We start from the raw sequence: 21497 nt of genomic DNA on the forward strand, positions 1-21497 counted from the left end.
ATACAGTAGTTTGTTAGCGAATTCGTAAGCACAAAATTTCTATCTTATGCTAGCACGTACAGAACAGTATACTGGATTGTAGAATAATTTTCATATTTTATTTAAAAAAATTTTAGTTAGGAACTGATAATTTTGAAGAATAACAAAATTCAGTACCCTGAACTAATACACTTTAATAAGTAAACATAATTTAAATTAAACTAAATGTACTTTATTACTGTTCATTATGTAATTTAGTCTTTATTATAAGAAAAAAAAAGGCTATTTTTTTTGTACTGAACTTTTACTTTCAGCTACTTTGTTTTCTGTCAACATTCTTGGCTTTACAAATTATGTTAAACAACTCTGAATCATTTGCTGTAAGTGAAAATTCCTGAAGGTCTAATAGGTTGGATAATGTTGCACTATATGATCTAGTTTTTGTATCGTTTATTACTGTTAACATCCTTGTCATAGGAATCCCTTTTGTCTTCGTCAGTTTTCTCTTGATGGTGGTCAATAAATTCATCTATATTCTTTATGTTAGCCTCAGTCTCTAATAAGTTATCCATGTTAACAAAATCTTTACCAATTATATTTTCATAAGACGTTCAGTTCTTCCTGCAAGTCATCAAATGTCACCGTAAGTTCCGTTTAAGTATTCATGTGCAATTGAAAGTTTGCTTTTTGAAAGCATTGTTGAAAAGTCCAAGCCAATACACATTTAAATGCTTCTAAAGCCAAAACTTACATATATTCAGTCAGTTGATGTGCCATTTCAGTAGCTGCTAACAGAGATTTCATTAAAACTCTACAATAGTGTAAATTGAGACAATTAATTAAACCCCTGGTCCTTAGGCTGGGTAACGCTTGTCGTATTTGGTGGGTTTCTAGATTATTTAAAATGGCTTAACACAATATCTGGATGACATATGATGTTATCTAAAAAGGAAAGAGCATGTCTATTTTGCTGCTTCATTATTGTGTTCCCTTGCACCACTCATCCATAATAAACGACATCATCCATGATTTTTTGTTTTATCACCATACTACAGGAAGATTGTCTTTATTAATGTTTTTAAAACACCTCCGCTTATCAGCCTTTCCAATAATGTGTGGTTTTTCCAGTTTTCCTGTCATAAAACCGCACACAAAAACTGTCAACCTTTCCTTGGAATGCTTTCATCCTGTACAACACTCTTCTTTCAAGCAAAAGTCTTACTTGGTAGTGCATGATAAAAAAGTCCAGTTTCATCATCGTTTGCAATATTTCTAAGACCGTAATTTTCAGTCAAAGTAGCAAGTTTTGTTTTCTAGTCAGTTACTGTCTGATCTACATTTCCAGCCTTGCTACTTACTTCTTTAAACGCAATTTGATGTTGCTTTTTAAAACATTCCAGCCAACCACTTGAAGCGCTGAAATTGGTTCTACCTAATCTCTGCAATTTCCTTTGCTTGGTGCTGTACAATTATTTTTGAATCGGTAACTTTCTTGCCCTTGCACTCACAAACCACTCCCAAGCAATTTTGGTAATTTCTTCATTGCCAGTTTTTTGCATACAAGGTTTGTAAATAAAGTAATGAGACTGATTCAGAAAAACGTTTTATTTACAATCCAATTATACATGGACTCAATGATCTTCAAAATAGTTCCCTTGGGAAGTCACGCGACGCTTCAAACAGTTTTCCCATTCTTCATAGCAGTATTGGAACTCAGAAACCGGAATATCCTTCAGATGGTTGGTTACATTTTTTTAATGTTTTCTACTGTTCCAAAACGGTGTCCTTTGAGGTGTTTTTTTTAAAGTTGGGAACAGGAAAAAATCATAGGGACTCAAGTCAGGTAAATAAGGTGGTTGAGGAATGACAGGAATGATTTCTTTGCCAAAAAACTCATTAATTGAAAATGCAGAGTGACAAGGTACATTGTCATGATGCAGCATCCAGTTGTCTTTGACAGCTGGTTTCACGCAAGCAACTCTCTTCCACAGTCTTTCAAGAATTTCTTGGTAAACATATTGATTTACAGTGTGTCCTGTGGGCAAAAACTTCTTATGGACAATGCCATTACTATCAAAGAAACAATTAGCATGGTTTTGATTTTTGACTTGCTCATTTTTGCTTTTTTGTGGTGAGTTTGAAGTGTGCCACTCCTTGCTCTGGTATTTTGTTTCTAGGTCAAAGAATCATCACCAGTAATAACATTTTTTAGAAAATCAGGGTCAATTTTAATTCGCCCTAGAAGATCGTGGCACACTTCCACCCTGTTGTTTTTCTGTTCAACAGTGAGGTTTTTTGGTAACAAGTTTTTAACAGACAGTTTGTCTTTCATTTTTGTATTTAAGTCCAAAACAACTCTTTTTTTCAATGCAATACTTATTACACTAATAGACAGTATCTGAAAGAACACTATACTAACAATCGTACTATACTGTACTGTAAGGTAGTGAACTGAATAAGGATCCGTAAAGATAAAAAATTAAAATTAAAATCACAAATTCAGCGAATGAATGGAAAACAAATATGCATATACACAGGCACAATAAAGAAGACATTGTAATGAACAAAAATGACACATGGATAAGTTATATATAGTGGCATTACATAATTAATTTAAATAAAATTAAAATTAACATCATATCTTTGGTAAAATTCAAAGGACCAGGAAAATTTTCTGTTGTAGATAACATTACATTAACTCAGGTTTTACTGTATAATGCTGACAATAAAATTTTTTCGTACACAGACTTCAATCAATTTTAAAAAACTTGTTTACTTCTATTGTTGTAACTTTTTTCCCTGTTTAGCCTCCGGGAATCACCATCAGGTATTACTTCAGAGGATGATATGTATGAATGTAAGTGAAGTGTAGTCTTGTACAGTCTCATGTCGACCATTTCTGAGACGTGTGGTAAATTGAAACCCAACCACCAGTATCCACTCCGCGATCTAGTATTCAAATCTGTATAAAAGTAACTGCCTTTACTAGGATTTGAACGTTGGAACTGTCGACTCTGAAATCAGCTGATTTGCGAAGACGCGTAACTTAGCCATCAATTAACAAACTGCAATCATAAACATCGATATCATTTATCATGTTTTCATCACATCTCACTTTCCTTTAAGAAATTCTCTTTCATTAAAACAATTTAATTTTAAATGACTGAACTACTGTTTTGTAAACAAATATCATCTGGATATTTGTATGTCTTATGTAACAGACCATATTACTCCCCACCTTCTACAGATAAATAATAAGGGGCACCTCCATGTAAATAATCCATGAAAAATAAGAGCATTACACATGAATGAGAATAACAATCTGCATGATGACTACTGCATACCTTTATGATACACTAAAAATTTAACACAAAAATTATTTTTACCAAAATGTTTTCTACTGTAATTTTCAGAAAGTCCACTGTTTGAATAAGTAAATTAATAAACTACATCGGGCTTGGAAGGTACTGCAGTACAAACATGAGAAAGAAAATACAATCAAAACTATAATCCAAAAAAGATTTAAAAATAACCGACTGGAATCAATTAAATTATTAATACATATAAAATACTTACTGTACAATTAAAATTCAACATCTCAGTACACTGAAATCACATAATTCAAGTTCTAAAAATTAATCTAAAAATACAAACCATTTTAGAGTTCTAAAAAAAATTACTTTATTTCTAGAAAGTAACGGGCACAAATCTTGGATAAGTTTGGCTCCTTAATTTTAAAAAACTTTATCTGAGAAAATGAACTGGACCTGAAGTTACATATATCAATATATAATTATCCTAATAGTTCTAAAAAAGACATTCACCGGTTATTTTACATCTGAATGAAAACAAGAATAATACTATAACCTGAAACACAACTCTAATAAAGATAACAGCATACAGAAACAAAATGTCAATGGACAATTTACTAAATCTAACTTAATTTTATCTGATGCACTAAAGGAGAGTAAATCCGAAAAAAGAGAAAAAAATGTTTACAAGTAATAAATAAACAAGGTATAAATAAACAATAATTACGAGTTCCTGTAACGAAACGTGACCAATATGAACGTAACAGTCAAGTGGAAAACCTACCATAAGTTAATTAAAATGAGAAAAATAATTTACCAGAAAAGTTAAAGTAAAATGAAAATTACAAAGCGTAAGCAATTTGGGTATTCTTAATTACATACACAACAAAAAAGTAATTTAGGCAGGAGAATAAAGAACTCCTACCCGAGTTGAGCCAAAAACATTGCTGACAGAAAAAGTAAATTTAAAACATTAGTTTAATAGTCTCTTCAGAAAAAAAGATAAACAATTATGATACATAACTGATAATATTTATTAAGTTTAATATTAATTGATTATTTATTATTTAACTATTTATTAGGGAATGAATAACAACTTATTAAGATATTCAGTAGGTGTAGAAGCTATTGATTACTTTACTCAGGATCAAAGTGCATCCAGGGTCAAAAAAATGCATCTTGGAAATCGGTATGAGTAAGAAGTAAACACTAGTTACCAAAACACGAATCCCAAATTTAAGAAACCAGTTCTAATAGATGATTAAAGTTAAAGAACTTAACTGGGTGCAATTTCATTACCTACTGTAAGCATATATTTGTGACTAATAAGCACAGCGGTCAATTTCACTTAAAACTATTAAAAAAATACATAAGTATATATAAGAGGTTCAATATGTGTACATCTTAGAAGTCCAAAGTGACAATTTATAATGTATTACAGATTTCATCTTATAAATGACTTTTTTTCAGTTGCTGTGAGAATAATTAAATTCCTGTTAAAAAGTATATCTAAAACACTAAAAATTAAAAAAAATTGAAGAACATACAACCTTATTAACATGATATAAAGTCAAATTTGTAAAATGAAAAAATAATTTATGACTAATATGGTGGATGTCACTTAAAAATCTTCCAATATGAGGAACACAACAGGGATATGCTAAAGAAAATTGTTTAAAAGCAAGTGAGAAAAGAATCATATACATACGAAATGCATAAGGATTAATGATTTCAAGGCTTCTGAAACTAAATTTCTTAAACTAGATTTCTGAAAATAACATATTTTTAAAACAAATACACTATTTCACATACCTTTTTAATGTCACCAAAGTTCCTGTCAATTTTTTACAGCGTCGAAGAGCACTCTCCAATCGTTCAGGCTCCTCCTTCAAAAATCTGGAAAAATAAAATTAATATATTTACACACACACACATATATAAATAAAAAAATATATATATATTAAATCAATAATTAAAATTTAAGTAAGAACATCCTACTAAATAATTGCAGACAGATAAATTCAAAAACATGCACCCATGCTTACAAATGTAAATGTCTATATGTAAAGCTAACTGTATATTTATATAGAAATAGTTATACAAACTAATTAAGGGTCGGAAAAAAAAAAAAATTTTTTTCTGACTTATAGTGCAAAAAATAACATTCCCCAACTCATGTAAACTATTTGATAAAACAGATATGTGATGATAATGAGTATAGTCAGTCCATTAATAAGATTAAAATTTATATTAAAAATAAATGTGAAAAAAAATTAACAAAATTAAACTTTATAAATATTTTTCTTGCGTTATTTATTATACTGTTTTAGCAAAAATTCTCCTGTTATGACACTATTATTCATACAGTTACACGAATTAATAACTATTGCAGTACATGCATGAGCACTATTATTCACTTACTTCTCTTCACATACAACTTTTTCCATTTCTTGACTAAGAAGAGATCTCATTGCCTCCTGTAGACTTGGAAAACGTAGTTTTAAATCGGCAACAGTTTTACTGAAAAATTAAGGGAAGAACAACTAAAAAAAAAACTTATCAATTATTCTATTATACTGATATAGGCTTTCAAATTAAAAAATTAATACACAATATTATTAAATATTCATCTCATAGATAAAATGAGAACTATATTATCAACATAAAATATGCAACTAAATATGTTAAAAAAGTTTGAATCTGATTTTAGACGTATCCAACATGCATTTAACAATTTTCATAACATGCAGAAATAGTAGTTATCTTTATGGGGCTGGAATCAGATAAATACCAATGGAAACTTAGAAAGGTGCTTTCAGTGGAAATCATAGGTCATTTTTGACCCTCTAAATAGATATTTATAAACTTCGAATTTTAACAGACAGTACATTACTTTTTTCAAGATGCATCAATTACAAAATAAAAAGTTTTGATGGCAGAAAGAGAGATGATCAATCCACAATCACAAAATTTTTACATTGGCCACTTCGTATAACAAAAGATTATACAATATCCATTGCATAAACAGAAACATACAAACTATTTTCAAGTTAATATTTAACTACTGCTAAAATTATTAATTTTTAATTTATAAACAGCATAAAAATACTCACATATAATTAATTAAATATTGCTGGGGATGCAACAAAAATATTATTTCATGTATATGTATATATATAAATATATATATTAGAGAAAATAATTTTATAAGGTAAACATTTCAGTAGTTGCAGTGACATTAAACTGGGTGTATCTCTGCCACAACAGATTCACTTGAATGATTTACCTCCCATTTTATGTAAATCAATTTTATTAATTGTCCTGATAATATTTTTATTATTACTCAAAGTAGTAAGCAGCTGTTCATAGAGTTGCAGAATTGAGAAATGGGTAATGCAGGAAACTGATTTCAGTTAATGGATGTAAATCAAGGTAAAACAAGTTAATATTAATAAATTTAATTTACTAAGCATTTGGCACTGTTGGTATTAATACAATTGTTTAAATTAAAGTTCTACTTACCAACAATTTTCAAAATATATTTCCAAGTACTTTCGAAGCCATTACTCCATCAGGGATTTCTTATAAGATGTTGATTCAAAATTCAAATGTATAATTATATTTAAATTAAAATTTGTTATGATCATGATAGTCATCGTCAAGAAATAAAAAATAATTCGTACTTCAATAAGACTGTAATGTTATGTCTGTAAGATGCTTAAGACTATTATCGATCAATCATAATATTAATAAAACTTTTTATTTTCATAATAACACATTTAATCAATATTTAAAATTGTCTGATTTTTATGAAAACAGTTCTGTGCACTTGTAATTTTTGGTGTTAGAAATTTAATGTTATTTGTTAGCTTTGTTACAGCGAGTAGAAACAATGATTTGTTATTTAGTCATACTGACATCGAAAGGAGTTGTAGATTTTTAATAAATTAAAACAAGTCTATTTTATGTACATTCACCCACTCCTATCTTAATGTTTTTTTGAGGTAACTCTCAAAAATATAAAAATTTTACATTTGTGACTAACTATGATTCTTGTAGAAATTCTGTTAAAAACATTAAAATTTTGCCTTTCTTACCATACTCTACTTTTTTAAGCATAATTCAGGAAAATTTTAACAACAAAAATTAAAAAAATTCAATATAATACTCTATGAGCATGTGTTATCCAACCTAGTTTTTCCTTCATTTTGATAGTGCTACAAAACATCTTCAGCCAAACATTTCTGTTTGAGTACATCAGTAAACCAAATAAGTCTTCCCAAAACTATCGTAAACCAAGAGTTTTAAAATTTGCTTACTTTTTCCATCAAATCATCTTTAAAAATCATGGGATGACTGCTGCGTTCATTGTCTCATCAATATTCGTGTGTCTTTCAACACAAATCACATCATTTTATAATTTGTGACTCATTTGTATCGCAGATTTATCTGTGAATTTCTACAGCAGAAAATTAATTATTTTTTGGTTATCCAGAATTAAACTACAGATTGAACTTCATAGTCCGTAGGATCACATGTTTCAATAATTGCATAATTTTTAATCAATTGTGTTGAGAAACTAACAATAATACAACTGTATTAATATGGACAACAGCTAACTTCAGCTGCATGATATATATTTTCCACCAGATTTTGAGAATAACTTTGTGTAAAATTTAAAAAAAGATTTTACTTAAAGATTATCTTTATAATTCATAATATTTTCAAGAAAAGAAAAAAGCTTATATTTTTGAGAATTTTATTTTCACAAGTACTGCTACAAGATTAATAATAATAAAAATATTATTTTAGCATATAATTGAAAAAATAAATTTACCTCGATTTACTTAAAACCAGTGCCATATTCTCTACATCAGACATGTTGACTCTTGTTTTTCGATTGATTACATTTCCCCTCAATTCTTCAACTGTACTTTCCAGTTCCCTGAAAATAATCAAATTTATCATATAATAACTTGTTATTATTTAATAATTTTTATAAAAAGTTTAAAAATATTTAAGAATTCAGGATTTTCTGAACAAAATGGAACTGAAAAATTAGAGGTTAAAGCATTTTAATTGAAATAAATGTGCTCACAACACTAAGATGATACCATTGTGTACTATAACACACATAATGACTAACTTGGTGATTTTGTTTCCAATACTTATATAATAATCATTAAAAATTAAGTAACAATAATTTTATTATAAAAAAAAAAAAGGCTAAGCAAAATATTTAATATTTTTCATATGACTAAAAATAAACCTACCATTATGAATCATAGTGGGTAAACTCAAAACGATCTATTTTTTGTATGAGATCACTAAATGAGGTACAGTGTACGCCACTTATGAAATTATCAGTGAAAAATATTAAATGTCTGTCATTATTATTAGGGTTGTTGTAGCTTTTGTCTTTTATACCTACATTTTTATTTTCCAATGCTCTTAAAAATTATGAGTCATAACCCTATTCTTTCCATTATACATTTTTTTGAGGATTTTTTCTCTTTAAATGAGGTTAAATTTTATAAACTTTTCAGTGTACATTTTTTCCTTTATTGCTCACCCACCACTCTTGCTAACATGAGCAGCAAACAACGCTGGAAATCATTACTGTCTGTTACAACAAGCAATAAAATAGACTGACTAAATGTAAAAATTATGAAGACATAATAAAATGACCTAAGTTAACTAATTAAACAACAATAATTAAATGCGTGATACAATTTACTTACTAATGCTATATAACAACAAATCTATATCATAACTATCTTCTAGAGTGAACTGAACAGTGAGTTCAGAATGATAAAATTATGATAAAGATTAAGTATTAACAAAACCTCAAAATAAATTAAATAATGAAAACAAATTAAATCTCACGTTAAATCTGATTCTAATCGCAGCATTTCTTGCTTGTATAAGTCTTCTTCTCGATTGAGTCGTGATCGTTCAGCATCCCCCGCTGCAGACCAAATTCCCTCACCACCTGTCATTAGCATTGCCCTGTAAAACAAAATAGTTGGTAAAATGAGTGATGTTTATTACTTTTATATATATATATATAAAACGTCTAGAAATAATGAAATTTGATATTTTATTAGTGAGTGAACTTGGATACTTTATTGTCGGAAGTGAACAGCTTTAACATAGTTGACACAATGCAGATGAATACTCTATGAATATATTAGACTTGGAATGAGAATTATCATTATCATTATCATTATCTACTAATGGGGGCAATTAAAAAATTGATCAAAATCGGTTTACTAACATCAGAGATAATGTGTAACATAGATTAAAAAAAAACCTACAGTTGAATTGATAACCTCCTTCTTTTTTGAAGTCTGTTAATAAAAATAGCCTGACAGATCATTATCTGATACCCATGAGGATGAATCATGGAAACCTATATTTATAAAATTAAATATGTTAATTTATTCTTATTTTATATTTATGAATGTGTAATATTTGCTAAACGATTAGTCACTTATACTTAAAAAATATCAATATCCATCTTTATCAAACAAAAAAATTGAATGGTTTTCATACAACTCAACACATTACTTCAGCTAATGAGGTGATGGAAGCATATTAAGGCCCTACTTACTATTACTTCCATTATCATTTTTAAAAAATGGCCAAACCATTTGAACATTTTTCCTATCAATTTATTTAAAATAAAATCAAAAGATTTCTTTTATGGAAACAATATTATTCTGTTGAATCTTTAAATAATGCTAATTAAAAAAAAATAAAAGCTTTATCTGGATCCTACTCAACATGTACATAAATAAGAGCTCAAAATAATTTTCAATAGTGGCTCCTCAATTGTGAATTATTTTATAGTAACTTTTTATATTTAATGTTAACCTTAAGATTATTTCATGTGTTTGTATTTAAATACCGTATTTATTCGAGTACCACCCGCACTTTTTCTCTTGGAATTGGAGAGAAAAAATAAGGGTGCGGGGCTTACTTACTTACTTACAAACATAGCCTTTGGCCAGGATAATTTATGTAAAGTAAACGTTTTCTTAGAAGTACCTGAATTCAATCACATAAATATAGTTACATTAGGCTTTCGTTTATCAATACCGGATTCCACTTATACAGAATACATCCTTAATTATTAACATCCTGTTCATATTATCGATAGGAATGAAGTTATGGTATTTTTATAAAACTGATTCTTTCTGTATAGGCTGCATCCAGTTCTAATGACACTACAGTTACCCATCGTCGTCTTGTCTATTCGCCATAGTCACTGTACTGTTTGTATATGTGGACGGTTATGTGCATTTTATCTGTTTGGTTTATCTTGTAAAGTTTAATACGGTGATTTATTTTAATTACGGCATTAAAACGAGTACAAAAGGACAGCGTATACGATCTTGTACAGCAAATGAAAAACTAAGCGTTATAGAAGAGCCTGAAAAAATTGGAAATCAGATGGCAGGAAGAAAATTTGACATAGATGAAAACTGCATTCGAGACTGGCATAAGAAGAAACAACTTCTGGTGAAAGGCACTGGCAATAAAAGGGGTTTTCATGGCTTAAAACCAAAATATACAGACACAGAAAAAAAATTGTATGACTTTGTTATGGAAAAAAGGAAATGCGGTTATGCTGTCACAACAGAAATGTGTCAATCATATGCTCGTGAAATTGTTAAATCATTGAATAAAGCTGATTTTAAAGTAAGCCGTGGATGGATAACACAATTTTTTGCACGAAATGATTTGTCAATAAGACAAAAGACAACCATTTCTCAATGACTAAAGATAATTGCCTTCTCAAATAGGAAACGCTGATCAAGCCCCTGTATATTTTGAAATGCCATTTGACAAAACCATGAACAAAAAAGGTTAAAAAAGTGTTACGATTCGCACTGGTGGTAATGAAAAACAAAGGTGTAGTGTTATGCTTTGCATTACTTCTGATGGATCAAAATTACCTCTGTAGCTTGTTTTTAAAAGAAAAACTCTTCCTACCGTACAAGTAAATGGAGTTATTATCAAAGCACAGGAATCAGGTTGGATGGACAAAACCTTAATTTTCGAATGAATCAGGTGTGTATGGCAAAAGCAATCAGGAGATTGACTTAATAAAAAAAATACCAGTATGCTAGTAATGGATAGTTATCGGGGGCATACGACTGATAAAATGAAAGACATTTTAAAAAAGGGTATAATTCAAGACCAAGTAATAATTCCAAGCGGATTGACATCTCTATTCCAACCACTAGACGTCTGCATTAATAAACCGTTCAAATCTGGATTAAAACAACTATACAGTAAGTGGATGGCTGATGAAAATTTCTTTCTCACGCCTACAGGAAGAATCAAATGCCCAGATTTTAACCAGATATGTGTTTGGATAAAAGATGCTTGGGAAGGTATTTCCACGGAATTAGTAAGAGAAAGTTTTAAAAATGTGGAATACCTAATGAACTTGATGGTAGTGAAGACGATCAACTTTGGCAGAGTGACGTGGAGACTACCAGTAACTCTTCTACAGACATTGACAGTGATTAATTAAAAGTAAAATCCCATATTAAAAAGTGTTTTCAAATGATCCTTTTCAACATGATACTTTCTTTTCATTTTACTGGCCTACTGATTCTGAACTAATGTAGTACTTACAGTAATTAATTATTAATGTAATATTAATATTGTAATTTAAATGAACAAATTAAATGTTTTACTTTCTGAATATTTTCATATTTACGTATTTTTATTTTAGATTTTTGGCCCAGAAAATCAAAGTGCGGGACTTATTCCTGGGCGGGGGTTCTCGAATAAATATGGTAATTAATTTTTTTTTTGTCTTCAGTCATTTTACTGGTTTGATGCAGCTCTCCAAGATTCCCTCTCTAATACTAGTCATTTCATTTCGGTATACCCCATACATCCTACATCCCTAACAATTTGTTTTACATATTCCAAACGTTGCCTGCCTGCACAATTTTTTCCTTGTACCTGTCCCTCCAGTATTAAAGCAACAATTCCAGGATGCTTTAATATGTGGCCTATAAGTCTGTATCTTCTTTCAACTATATCGTTCCAAATGCTTCTTTCTTCATTGATTTGCTGCAACATCTCTTCATTTGTCATTTTATCCACCCATCTGATTTTTAAAATTCTTCTATAGCACCACATTTCAAAAGCTTCTAATCTTTTCTTCTCAGGTACTCCAACCGTCCAAGTTTCACTTCCATATAAAGCTATGCTCCAAACATATACTTTAAAATATTTTCCTGACGTTTAAATTAATTTTTGATGCAAACAAATTATATTTCTGACTGAAGGCTTGTTTTTCCTGTGTTATTCACCATTTTATATCGCTCCTGCTTCATCCATCTTTAGTAATTCTACTTCCCAAATAACAAAATTCTACTACCTCCATAATCATTTCTCTTCCTATTTTTAAATTCAGTGGTCCATTTTCGTTATATTTACTACGTTTCATTACTTTCATTTTGTTCTTGTTTATTTTCATGTGGTAGTTCTTATATAGGACTTCATCCATGCCGTTCATTGTTCCTTCTAAATCTTTTTTATTCTCGGCTAGAATTACTATATCATCAGGAAATCGTAGCATCTTTATCTTTTCACCTTGTACTGTTACTCCAGATCTAAATAATTAATTGGACTACTTGGATTAATAATTAATATGGAATTTAAATATATTATTTTTTATTTTATAGTTTGTTTTTTATATTTATAATTTTTTTTACATTAAGTTGATCCAAATATGTATTTTTAGGAGCCAATAAAAAAAAAAAATTATTTATTTATAAGCACTATTATTAACAATACTGTCATTTTCAGCACCACTGATGGATCAAATAACTTCTGGAATGCAATTCTCATATATTTAGAAGGTTACTTAAATTTTAAAAGATTAAACCTTACTCTATCCTGCTGACTTAAATTTTATTTATGTATGATAGTTAATGCATACAATTTAGTTTGTTTTATAATCTAGAAACTTTTAAAAAAATCAGCAATTGAACATCCTAATATCATTTCACCCTTTATTTTATTATTATCTGTACTTACCTAATTTTAATAAAAGTATCTCTGATTGTCTCTCGCACCGTATGGGCTTGTGCTTGTGACATACGTCTCAAATTTCTTACTTCTTGTTTTAAATCTTTTGCCTTTTTTTGTAATCCTCTTAACTGATTGTACATCTCAGGCGTCAACTGTAAATCTATAAAATTAGTAAATAACTTTCAGTATTTTATACAGGTTTATCAAATAATGATTTCATAAATTTCAAATCAACATTGCAATATAATTATTTGTAACTATACAGTGTAATAAAAAACATGTATGTTTCTATACATCAATATTTTTTAACACAATTCAAATTTCAATAATAGGATATAATAATCAAATAAAACTTATAACGAATCAAATTTTTAATGCTGTACAAAATTATTGTTTATACTATAAAAACATTATTTAATCGACAATGACTAGCTTATGTTTAAACTGACTTTGAAATTTTTCAACTTTTACTCTATATTTTAATTTCTATAAATTCATGTTTCTACAAATTCTATTTAAATACTGTCTTTTTATTTGAAGATGAAAAGAAAAAATGTGCCTGCAACTGAGATTGTAAAAACGTTTCTTACTTTAATAAAATCAGATATCAATAATCAATTAATTAATTAAATATCTCTTAATTAATTTATACTAAGCTTTATGTATATGTAAAAATTGTACATTACAATTTATATTATATTAAAATTAACTACAACTTAAAATGTATATATATATATATATATATATATATATATATATATATATATATATGTGTGTGTGTGTGTGTGTGTGTGTGTGTGTGTGTGTATGTGTATGTGTGTGTTACAATATATAAATTCAGATCAAAAAGAATTCAGTCATATTACTTTACTCTAAAAGAATTTCAATGAGAGTAGAAATGTGGTAAAGTGGAGCACTAGTATGTAGAGTGGAAAAGCATAGAGAAGCGTTACAGAAAATTATGGTTGCTTTTTTGTAACCTCATAAAGTGAATCAGTTGTCAGTAGCATTTTTGTGTTCATTATCACATTTTTATTTTGTGCATAATGATGGAACATTTTTAACAGTGTCATTGCATCAAGTTCTGGTTGATGCAATAAAAAGGTTGGTGATACTCAATAAAATGCATGTATACAATCCATCAAACAGACTTTAAAAAACAAAGCTAAAAGAGACACACAAATTAAAAAGGGTAATAACCATTTTCAAAATGTGTGAACTTCAGTTAAGACCAGCATACCATTATACCAGGCTCGTCTATTGGTTAACTTGTCATTGCAAATCAGCTGATTTCAAAATCGAGAGTTTTAAGGTTCAAATTCTAGTAAAGGCAGTTACTTTTATATGGATTTAATACTAGATCGTGGATACCGGTGTTCTTTGGTGGTTGGGTTTTTCAGTTACACATCTCAGAAATGGTCGACCTGAGACTGTACAAGACTACACTTCATTTACATTCATACATATCAACTTCTGAAGTAATACCTTATGGTTCTGGAGGCTAAACAGAAAGAGAGCATATCACCAAAATCCTGAAATCCAGATCATTAACAATGCGTGTAGTTTGGTAATAGAAACTTGTTGACTGATTATATCCAAGAAATTCCAAGTGACATTGGGATTAAAAATGGTTCTGTACATATGATTTTGACAAACAATTGTGAGCATTCACAGAGTGGCTGCAAAATTTTAGGGCAAAATTGATTTTACTTGAATAAAAAACATCTATTTTAATGTTGATGAGGATATATTACAGTGTGCCAAGAGGATCCTAACTTGGAGAGTTTTGTAGTGTACTTAGCAAAGGAAAGGATTGCTGAGGGTATCTAAAGCTCTGCTTGGATTTCTCTTTTATTCTATTTTTGTTTTATAAGTTATGTTTTTGTTCTTATTTTGTTTTGTTTCAGCGTTACCGTGTTATTATTGTTCCATGTAATATTTTTATGTTACGTGTTGTGTGTTGAACTCACTTTTACCTTCTATGGGTAGGTAGTTCAATTCCTTTGTTGGTTAGGTATTTTCAGTCTTGCTTAAGACTCGGTGAACAGTGTGAGATTGTTTTGAGTTCATTAATTAGTAGTACACTGATGGGAATGTCACTCGTGGCATTCGCATTGGTGGCATCCTGGCCGAGGTGGACAGGAACATGTCAAAAGCTGAGGTTTCCTCAGCTAGATAACATCTGGTAAAGCCCATCAGGGCTCGGAACGGAGAGGGTGGTGAAGGGTGTCTTCTCCTATGGGGTCAGAATCCTAACTTCCTTATGGCAGTGATAACTGCTGATAAATCTTGGTCTCAGGGGTATGATCCAGAAAATAAAGTTCAGTCATCACAGAGGAATCACCATCATTTCTAAGGCTGAAGAAAGCAAGACAAGTGAAACATGAAGTGAAAGTGATATCGACGGTTTATTTATTTCATTATCACAGTTTTGTATTACAAATATGCACTAGAAGCCTAAAATATAAATATACAGTAGCATCTATTATGGGATTCATGGGATAGATATTATGGGATTCATACAGTGGCAGTTGCATCATAATTGTCGTGACCATGTCTAATACAGGATTTTTCAATGAAGTATGGAATTCCTCGAGTTCACCACATTCCTTAACCATCAGGCTTCTTGTAATTTCTGGTGTTTTCCCACTGAAAATGCTGCTGAAAGGACTTAAAATTTGCAAGTGAGGATGGCATAATGACAAACATGACATCACAAGATTATAACCATAACAAAACAGGACTACAAAAAAGGTCTCCAATAACTGAAAATATTTCCATTTACTGATTTAAGACTGGAAGTCATGAGGCAAGCTATTTTTTTTTTTTCATGTTTGATGGTTGGTTTCTTTTTGAATAGATCTTGAATATTAAAAAATTTACATTAATTATTAGTTCTAATTAATACAGATTTAATATTTTATTCCATCCAGAATATTTAGACATGCAATAAAAATTTTAAAAGATAAGGCATTAATTCAAATCTTTTAGCATTTCCTTGGATTCTGCATTATGGGAGTTCGATGGCTGTTTTCTTTCTAACAAAAGGTAAATAAAATCAAAACAAGTTGTATAGATCTGATGAATATCAAAAAGTATCACTTTTCTATAAAATGACTATACATATAACAGAAATAGTGCTTATTTAGTTTTACAAATAATTAAGAATTTAAAACTATGAACAACTAAACATATTGACAATTATAATGCTTACTGATTAAAAAATTTGATAAATCTATGGTCAGTTTTTATTGAAGTAGTATAATACAAATTATTTTTTTAAAATTATAACAAACCTCTATAAACATGACGACCCTCATACTGTCCAGGTGAGAGTGATACAGGCTTAGGTGGAGGCGCAGGTTTATGACGATCTCGTTCTGAAACAACACCAAAAGATATAAAAATAAAAATTACAAGACTACATTTAAATAAACAATTCAGTATGTATTTTCACAACAAATTTTTACTTTTCTGTAAAAAAAATGTTGTTGACTTGGTCTAGTTACAACCTACATGTTGTTAACATTTATAACCTACCTTTAAAAGTTAAAACAGCAGAATCCTACAGAATTAAAAAAATATATTTTTTAAATATATTAATATAAAGCCAAGTAGTTTAGATTTAAGACAATTAACACAACCTTCACATGAAATTCAGCATTTAAAGTGATACAACTAGTTAGTTGTATCAGTTACCTCATGAAATAATATGTATTAAGAATAGAAGACTAAATGAAATGAATGTATGTAAACAGGATTTATGTATGAAAAAACCACTTACTGAAACATGAATATTTGAAAATATAAATATGTTTATAACAACACTAAATCTTACAATAAAAAAACATAACATTACCATTTATTGTATGTTGAATAAATCATAATACATCACATTTCCTAAACATTAAAATGAATGAAACCTTTCATATAAGTGAAAAAAGCATAAACCTTTCACTTGCGTGGCAATAATATTCTTTAATTTTTTAAGTCTATAAAAAAAACATATATATATATATAACATATATATATACATAATATACCTTCTTTTTTTCATTTTAACTCTTTTAACTTAGATAAACTGAACCATGTTGAAACATTAAATTAATATGCACATGTAAAAAAAATTTAACCTGAAATATTTATTTTTAAGCACATGCAAAAATCTATTTATCAGCATTAATTCTTCCTTTTGAACTAATATTGATGGTTTATAAATTGGTACCTTAAAAAAAACAAGCCAGATTGTAAATAAAAATTAAATGAATACAGAAACAGGTGTTATGAATCACAATTGAGTTATCAAATAGCATATTTAGAAAAGAAAATCTGGAGCTGTGAAATTGCCATCTCAAAGTCAAGAAATGAAGCAATTAATAAAATAGCCACATCACTAAGTTAATTTGCAATTTATTAATGCTATGATTATCATGCTTTCTTAATAATATTATCAAGCGATGTGCAGTATTTAAAATTCAACTTAATGCACCTGTTGTACAGGTTGGTAGCTGTGATACTGATAGAAGGAGAACTGATATAGTTAATTATTATAAGGGATGTGTGTAAAACTCTCTCATACATGACAGTAGAATGTATAAAATGTGCATTTACATGTGAAGCAGAAAAAGCACTTTTATCTTGTCTTAGCTAATAGTAGATTAGAATGTTAAGCAACTGTGAAATTCATAAACTGACCTACGATGAGGAGTAAGACAGGATTGGTACTCATCTACATCTCATCTCATTAAGAATCCTCTAAAATATGATGAAAGGATCAGCAATAGAAAAAAAATTGTATAAGTTTCAAATGGATGTATTTACAGAAACAATTATACAGAGGTAAACCTGAAGAGACATCTTTTGAAGTTTTTGGAGCACACTTCTGTACAAATTCAATACTTGTAACATGGACATTAAGAAAAACTGATAATGAAGGGTTGGAGGTATTTGAAATAAGGACATGAAGGAAATTAAAGAACAAATGAAATGAGTGAAGGAGAACAGAAATTTAATGAAAACAATTGAGAATAAGAAAACAAACAAGCTAGCTAAGATTTACCGTGAGTGAAGAAAGATTGTTTGTAACAGTCTTAGAATCAGTTGTAGGTGAAAAGAAGGGGGACCAGAAAACAGTTTATAGGTGACTTAAAAGAAAATGGAAACTATCAAGAACTGAAAATAGAAGAGAATGGCGACAGATATGGTAGGTCTGTGTCCAATATATATTTTTTTACCAAAATTAATCTTTTTAAGATTCATATTATTCCTCTGTACTGTTAAATTGTATTTAAATGCTAATAAATAAGCCATCTAGTACTGAATATTGAGATAACACATATCTTACTTTAATTTTTCAATAAAGTACTTTCGCAAGATTCCTCATCCTCAGTCATGATTAAAATAATTCTATTAGTGCATAATAAAAGTTTAAAAATAATCTACAATAATGAAAACTGTATATTAATTTATGTAAATGCTGCGCTATCTGTTGCAGTTTTTATACGTTTTGCGTTTCTCTCAAACGAAAATCCCGCCAGTTGTGAGGTGTGGTCTGCGATTCGTTTTTTGTTGGCAAAAAACTTAAAACCAATAGAAATTCATCAGTAACTGTGTGAAGTGTACGGGAACAACATAATGAGTGAAAGTTCTGTCAGGAAGTGGTGCATTCAGTTTAAAAATGGCTGGAAAAACGTTCACAATAAAGAGAAGAGTGGACGTCCGAGCATTGTGACTGACGATCTGGTCTCCAAAGTTGACGAAAAGACTCGTGAAAACCACCGTTTCACAATAACTGAGCTTTCTCTATGTTTCTCACAAGTTTCACAGACTTTATTGTTTGAAATTGTTTCACAGAAGTTAGGCTACCAAAAATTTTGCGCAAGATGGGTGCGTCACTGAGTGGTTGAGATCACAGGCGGCAGAATTCTATGACACAGGAATTTCAAAGCTTGTCTACCGCTATGATAAGTGCCTGAATTTGTATGGTGATTATGTTGAAAAGTAGTATTTTAGTCCCTCTTTCACATGTATATAATAAAATGTTTTTCTTGTACTTGGTTTTTTTAAATTCCAAAACGTTCCTTACTTTCTGAATAGCCCTCGTAGAATTAAAATATATATGTATATCTTTTTTATTAAAAAATAGTCCCTATATTCTCATAATAGAGCAAAAGAATTGGGGAAATTTAAAGGGGAAAAGTGAAAACCTAAAAATCTTTAATTAATTTCATTTACATCAGATATAAGAACATGTATGCCCTTCTTGAATATGTATATATATATATACTCATAAAAAACATAATACTAAAAAAAAATTTACATCACACTACTTGTAGTATGAAAAAGATTTTACATACATTTAACTTGTTCAATTCCATCCACATTATATATAATAGTGCTGCCAGACATAGATGTTATTGGAATGCTGTAGATTTGATGCATTTTTGTTTGCAATTTTGCAAACAAAATATCTGTTTAACAATCTATTCAATGTACTTTTTCCTCAAGACTACCATTAATAGGTATTACTTCAGAGGATGAGATGAAATGGCAATCTTTTTGGCATGTAAAAATCCCATGCCTGGCTAGGATTCAAACCCAGAACCTCCGAATGAAAGATTGAGACTGTCACCACTTGCGCTACAGAGGCCAGCTCTTTCACTGTACTTATCAAATTTATAAATATAAGATATGATATAATGTTTTACTTTATTCCATATCAACTCTATTTGGATCTAGGTGGTATTGGGGTACCTTATTATAATGTTTTACCAAGTAATATTCTTTCAAATTTTAGTTGCTTAATTTTATTAGTTCATTGAGTACAGTGTTAGAACACAGAAGATTTCTTTTCCTTTCTATTCAAACAATTATAACTTTTTTAAAATTACTATTCAGGATTATATGTATGCATTCTTTTATCATAATCACTATTAATTACCAAAATAAAACAGAGAGAAGGGTTTGGAATTGAGTTTTCTGCACATTTTTGGTTCTCAGTGTTCATATCACTATGATTGTTTCCTTGTTTCTGACTACATTTAAAAAATTAAAAGTGCATCACTCCTCGTTTCATTATCATTACATATTATTAACAACCTCAACCTTTTGGAAACATTACTTTATAGGTGCTTGCAGTCAATCCAATATTTTCATACGCAATGAATGTATGTGTGATTCACCTCAATATTAGTTTTCTTTCACATGATATTGCGTATTATACCTAAGGCGTATGGACACTCCTTCGGATTTTCACCGGTATTTTTTAAATGAAATTTAACTGTACTCTGGGTATTCTGTTTTTAGAAATAATGGCAAAATTTTAAACAAATTTAAGTAACAAGAAAACCACATTCAATTTTTCTTAACATCAATTTTTTAAAATTTTAATATTCACTTTCTCATAAATTTATTTTAATAATTTTCTTGGTTTCTTGTAAGATTCATTTTTCCAACTTTTTGTGATTGTTAATATATGAACAATTAATCGACCAATTAACTTTCTTGAAATAAGAACAAATATTCCACAGAGGTTACCGACATGATTTTGAATATCAGAATGCAATATTTCTGGATTTTATGTTGTGAGGGTTTTGAAAACAATCATTATTTACTACAGTCTGTCTTTTTAAACGTTTTCCTATTCCAATCAATGAACTGTTCAATTTTGCAGCACTTCAAAGGTGAAAATATTCTTCACGACATATAAAACAACTATACATTGATCAATAAATGTTCTTAGAAGTGCTGCTGAAAAAGTACTAAAAGCTACTGTTTCTTTATCATATAATTGCTCTACGCTACTGCATGTAAACAAACAGCAGTTTGTTTTAATGTTATTTACAATATCAAACATTACTTAAAAAAAAAAAAATAATAATAAACACATTATTTTAATAAATAAATAGTACAATGTATATTTTTTAACTCTTTACTAAATCTATAGTAGAAACTGACACCAAAGAAATCTCTTAAGATGTTAAATTCAGTTCAATTGAAAAAGGAAGTCTACAGCATTGTGAGATGTTGTCCGCCAATAGGAATCATTTTACACAGGGAAAGAGAGACTTCTGAAAAAACTTGTTTAAAGAATCCTTTGAACAAAAAATATCATTGAACAGGATGCTTTCAAAAATAACTACACAG

General features: G+C 29.2%; 1 protein-coding gene across 4 annotated transcripts in view; it reads right to left on the bottom strand.

Annotated features, from left to right (window-relative positions):
* The window catches only part of LOC142318776 (coiled-coil domain-containing protein AGAP005037), a 1329051-nt gene that overhangs the window by 50567 nt on the left and 1256987 nt on the right, over window positions 1–21497 (bottom strand). For all 4 annotated transcript variants that reach the window (XM_075355236.1, XM_075355237.1, XM_075355235.1 and 1 more), the window contains 6 exons: window positions 16649–16732; window positions 13359–13512; window positions 9177–9299; window positions 8128–8235; window positions 5712–5810; window positions 5103–5186 (listed from right to left, as the gene is read on the bottom strand). In XM_075355236.1, coding sequence (XP_075211351.1) covers window positions 5103–5186; window positions 5712–5810; window positions 8128–8235; window positions 9177–9299; window positions 13359–13512; window positions 16649–16732 — 652 coding nt within the window. The remainder of the gene's footprint in view (window positions 1–5102; window positions 5187–5711; window positions 5811–8127; window positions 8236–9176; window positions 9300–13358; window positions 13513–16648; window positions 16733–21497) is intronic.

This window comes from Lycorma delicatula, chromosome 2 (assembly GCF_047948215.1).
Source record: "Lycorma delicatula isolate Av1 chromosome 2, ASM4794821v1, whole genome shotgun sequence".
In the NCBI taxonomy this organism is placed as follows: domain Eukaryota; kingdom Metazoa; phylum Arthropoda; class Insecta; order Hemiptera; family Fulgoridae; genus Lycorma; species Lycorma delicatula.